Source organism: Malania oleifera, chromosome 12 (assembly GCF_029873635.1).
Source record: "Malania oleifera isolate guangnan ecotype guangnan chromosome 12, ASM2987363v1, whole genome shotgun sequence".
Classification (NCBI taxonomy): domain Eukaryota; kingdom Viridiplantae; phylum Streptophyta; class Magnoliopsida; order Santalales; family Ximeniaceae; genus Malania; species Malania oleifera.
Genome location: NC_080428.1, coordinates 77510542 through 77515586, shown reverse-complemented (window position 1 = coordinate 77515586; position 5045 = coordinate 77510542). Strand labels below are relative to the sequence as shown.

The following is a 5045-nucleotide window of genomic DNA, read 5'->3' as shown; positions in this document are numbered from 1 at the left end:
ATCTCGGGTCCTCAGAACCTCTTTTTTTCTTGATTCATAGTAAGTGGCTGAGGTTGTTGTCGATAATCTGGCTAATTTTTTACTGCAACATGACCCAACTTAAAAAAAATTGAAGAATTCTAGGTTGCACAACTCTTCAAAAAAATTTTTTTTCCTAAAAATAACGAGGAGAAATGTAGGATTAATTTGTCACGTATTCAATGTTTAAAATATATTCACACAATTACGTGGGTGGAAAAATCATCTATATAATTTCTCTGTGTCATACAAATCCATTTTATACTCAAGAAGTACGTTCTGGTTGATGAAGCCAAATGCTCACGAAAAGAAAGAGTTTCGAATTTTTTGCAACTTCAAATGGTTCTAAAATATCAAAGAAACTTAACAAACATTGAGTAGATTTTAGCACAAGAGTACTACTGAGGTCACGTATTTAATATTTAAAATATATTCACACAGATATGTAGACGGAAAAATCATCTATATAATTTCTCCATGTCATACAAATTTATTTTATGTTCAAGAATTATGTTATACTTGATAAGCTAAATGCTTACGAAAAGAAAGAGTTCGAATTTTTTGCAACTTCAAATGGTTCTAAAATATTGAAGAAACTTAACAAACATTGAGTGGATTTTAAAGCACAAGTACTAGTGAGGTCTTCCTTAGATTGGATAAGCTTTTCTCTAGATAAAATGATAATGTTCCATCAATTAACCTCACATTTAAACATCAATCACCCTCAACTTTTCATTCATTTGTTTATTCACATTCATTAATTCCCTTATTCACATATGTGTTCTTTTGAAAAAATATTTTACATTCCATGTCTTGGCTTGACATTGAATGTGGTGATCTCAATGCATTAAATGAATAATAAATATTAAAAAAAATAAATAAGATGAGCTATTTATAATAAATAGGATGAACTATAGAATACAAAGAAAAAAATTTATTAGTTGGACAGTATAATGCTGAAACACAATTCAACTTAAGTTCGATTAATATCAAAATTTTTTGAACTCAAACTTGATTCAAAGCTTGAAATTGACTCAATTAAGTCCACCTGAATTCGACTAAAGTCAAGTTATAGAACGAGTTAAGCTCAAACAAATTGCGAGTCGATTTAACTCATTTATATCTCCAACTCAAATATTTAATTGTGAGAATTGATAGGTGCCTAAAAAATTAGAAGTGTTTACGTATCATCATTTATTGCCATTATTTACTATTTTATAATAGATATAGCACATAATATACCTTTTTATAATAATAAAAATTATAATAACAGTTAAAATATCTATTTAGAACAGATATGGAGCGTTGTAATTCAGATCACAATTCAGATCACAATGGGAGTTTGGGCTTGGGCTGAAGGGGCTCATTGAATATTGACATTTTAAAATTGAGACAAAAACGTTGGATAGAGTGGGCCTAAGGCAATAAAGCTGGGCAATATTCCGCGGAGGCCCAGTGAGCAGCATTAACCCATGGATGTATTGTGTTTATGGGCCTACTATTAATCTGCATTGACTTCTCAATGTTCTATGCACTGTGCATAAAGCTCAATCTCAACAGAAAAATCGTAATTTTTTAATAAAGTCATTAATGGGTGAAGGTCGGATTTTTTATAATTTACTGAAATAGTTATAAAAATAATAATAATAAAGTGCAATAATAAGAAATAATTATTATATATTAAATGACATTAAACAATATATAAAGTTCAGTGTATGATGCTAAAATTGTAATTCAATGTCTAATAAAGCAACTTGTTGCTATTAAAATTATAAGTATATATTCATTAAGTTTATCCCAAGAAGAGTAAATGTTGAAATTAAGCCTTTCATTCCAAAGCCCCTTTTTAAATTTTTGTAATTTCTTTTTCACTTTTTTTTTATTATTATTTTTTAAAAAAAAACATAGTTAAACTCGTGAAATTTAAAATTGCACACAAGTGTTTTTTTTTAAAAAAAAAAAAAAAAAAAACTATAATACAAATACTTTATACTAAAAACAATACTTCAAAGTAAAGTTGGAATTATGAAAACAGCCCCTCTTAAACATCATATCCTTTAATTTTTTCGCACCCGTCCTTACATAGACAAAGTTGAAAAAAAATGCTTGTCAACTTCCATCTATTGACTTCATCACAAAATAGAACAATCGTAGTTTTTTAAGAAATTGTTAGTGTCCAACCAAGAAAGTCTCAAATTTATTAATTTATTGACTCTTGAAGGATTTTTAGACTTAATAAATGAATGAATAAATGGTTACCAAATTTCATTAATAGTTTCAAATTGTCACCGAACTTCAGTTTGAACTTTAATTTATATAACAAATTATGCACTAAATTCAGCACATAATTTTAATATGCATAAATACTATCTTAACATCCCCAGTCACCCTTCAATCATTAAAGGTTCATAAAAAGCATTAGAAATTTTTATTGTACTAAGAAAATCCTGAGGGCTAGTTTGGAACTTGGAAAATATGAGAGAAAGGAAAGGAAAACATAGAGTGAGAGAAACCCAATTTCTCATGTTTTATTAAGGAAATTAAATATATGTAATTTGTCTTAATTTTTAATAATATTAGAGCAGACTTTTATTTTTAGTAGTATGTCATATAAAGAGAAAAATGCAATAACAAATGAGTTTATTTCTCATTTTCGTCTTCTTTCCTCTTCTCATCAAAATCCTTTATTCAAATGACGAAATTTCCAAACACATAATTTCAACAAGATCTTTGAACAACCATGAGATCACCTGAAAAATCCTTAGTAAAGACATCGACAAGATGCTTTATTTTTCTTTTTTCAAATTTAGCAATCCTAAAGTTTCTTTCTGATTCAATCAAATAAAATACAGAAAAAATAATCTTCTTAAGAGTGAATGGATCTTGTAGGATTCTCAAGAAATTCTTCGATTTCTTGTAGAAATAAATGAATAATCATCTTTTTTTTATTTGATAATGAGTTTTCTTCATAATCGATTTATTTTTCGCAATGAATTAATTGGGTCTTTTCATATAAATCTCATTTGCTTAAATCTTTGTTTTGAACCATACAATATTGATGGACTTTATTTTGCCATTTTTCCTTGAACTGATCTCATGCTCCTCCACCACCACATCTCCTCGACATGGCGTGAGCGTGAAAGAGGTTCAAAGAATCCTTTTTTTAAATGGGTGAAGGTTGAAATATAATAATTTATTAAAATAGATATAAAAAAATAATCAAGTTTAGTAATAAAAGAAATAATATTACATATTAAATAACATTGAAACAATATATAAAGTTCAGTGAATGATGCTAAAAATTGAAGTTAAATGTCTAAATTAAAGCTACTAGTTGCTATTAAAGTTACAAGTATATATTCATTTAGTTTATCCCAAGAAGAGTAAATGTTGAAATTAAGCCTTTCATCCCAGGGCACCTTTTTAAAATTTTTGCAATTTCTTTTTCTCTCTTTTTTTATTAAAGAAAATTTAATTAATGAAATTTAAAATTGCACACAAGGGTTTTTTTTTTTTTTTAACTATAAAAATTATATATATACTTCACATTTAAGTTTGCTTTATGAAAACAGTCTCCCTTCAAACATTATCTCCTTTTTAGTTACATAGGTAAAAGCATACGAGTCAACTTTCATCTATCCACTTCACCACAAATCTTCCGATGCGATCAGACCTCAACGCCTTCTGCAGATCGTCCATCACCACCTTCGAGCAACTGTACACCACCCTCTCCATCCTCTTCCCTTCATCTTCCACCACCCGGTTTCTCACACTCCCCCACCTGCATCTCACACCGCCCAATTCGCAGAACACCACCTCCTTAGGTTCGCAAGGATTTATCACGTACACGTAACCCTCCGCCATACAAACATCGACCGACGACACCGGCGAATCATCGCTCCTCAGCTTCTCCAGGATCTCCTCCGGCATTTCCCCAATCTCGTCCCTCTCGAAGCTCTCGCGGTTCACTTCGAATATCTTTACGCCTCCCAGCCTCTCCGCGTCTCCCGCCAGAGCCACCAGGATCAGGCGGTCGCCGGCGAATCCGACGGCGCAGAAGAAGACGCTCGGGTCCGGCCGCAGATCGTACGGACCGCACCACGATTTCGTCTCCGGATCGAATGAGTGCGTTACGCCGGAGGCTTTCTCCGTGGCGAAGAGCTCGCGACCGTCCGCGGCGACCGAGAGCCACGTGGCGGCGGCGGAGTACTTGAACATCGCCGGCATCGACTGGCACGAGTCACGCGCGCCGGTCCTGATGTCGTACATCTCGACCGATAGGGGATCGTCCTCGAAGTCGCAAGCACCGCCCGCGACGACGATGCGAGAGCCAATGGTCGCGACAATCGGGTCCGTCCGCCACACGCGAGGAGCGTCCGTGCGGTGCCATTCCAGGTGGAGAGGATCGACGGAGAAGGCCAGGTGCGACGGCGAGAGCTCGTAGAGGAGATTGGAGTTGTTCGATCGAATGGCAGAGGCGTGCTTAATCGACGGCCGATCGATCTGGAGCCACGCTCGCGAGCGAGGGTCGTACGCGTGCGTGATCGGGACCCCGGAGCGAGGATTCTGCGCGTGAACGAAGAGCCAGGGCTTTGGCGCATTGACACGCGAGAGGGACGACGTAACGGCGCGCTCCCATGACCTGGAAACGCGATTCGCGGGGACAAGATCGACGAGCGGCACCCGCGCAAGAATGGCTTCCAAAACGTCTCCATGGATTGGAGCTTCTTCTTCTTCTTCTTCTTCTTGAAATTCATCCAAAATTTTATCCATATCCATTCTCAAGAGATTCTGGTTTGTGCAGACTTGGATGCTGAGACCTTTATATAGAGGGAAGACGTCGATCGCGGTGTCTGCGAGCGCCTCCGGAACTATCGCACGAGTTTTTAAAATTTTAATTAATATTTTTAATTGCTTTTTAGGTTTTCAATAATAAATATGTTAAACCTTAAGACCCTTTTTTAGCCAAAAATAGTTGAATTTGACAGTATATTATATGCATAACACATAAATAATTAATAATATTT

The 5045-nt window shown here is 34.9% G+C and overlaps 1 protein-coding gene across 1 annotated transcript; it reads right to left on the bottom strand.

The window, feature by feature from the left end:
- Positions 1–3572: 3572 nt before the first annotated feature.
- Positions 3573–5045, bottom strand: LOC131144925 (F-box/kelch-repeat protein At1g23390). The gene has a single exon (XM_058093886.1). The coding sequence runs from the start codon at positions 4795–4797 to the stop codon at positions 3643–3645; it is 1155 nt and encodes a 384-aa protein (XP_057949869.1). The 5' UTR covers positions 4798–5045; the 3' UTR covers positions 3573–3642.

Coding starts and splice junctions, on each gene's coding strand:
- LOC131144925 (XM_058093886.1), bottom strand. CDS start 4,797: ATGGATATGGATAAAATTTTGGATGAATTTCAAGAAGAAGAAGAAGAA.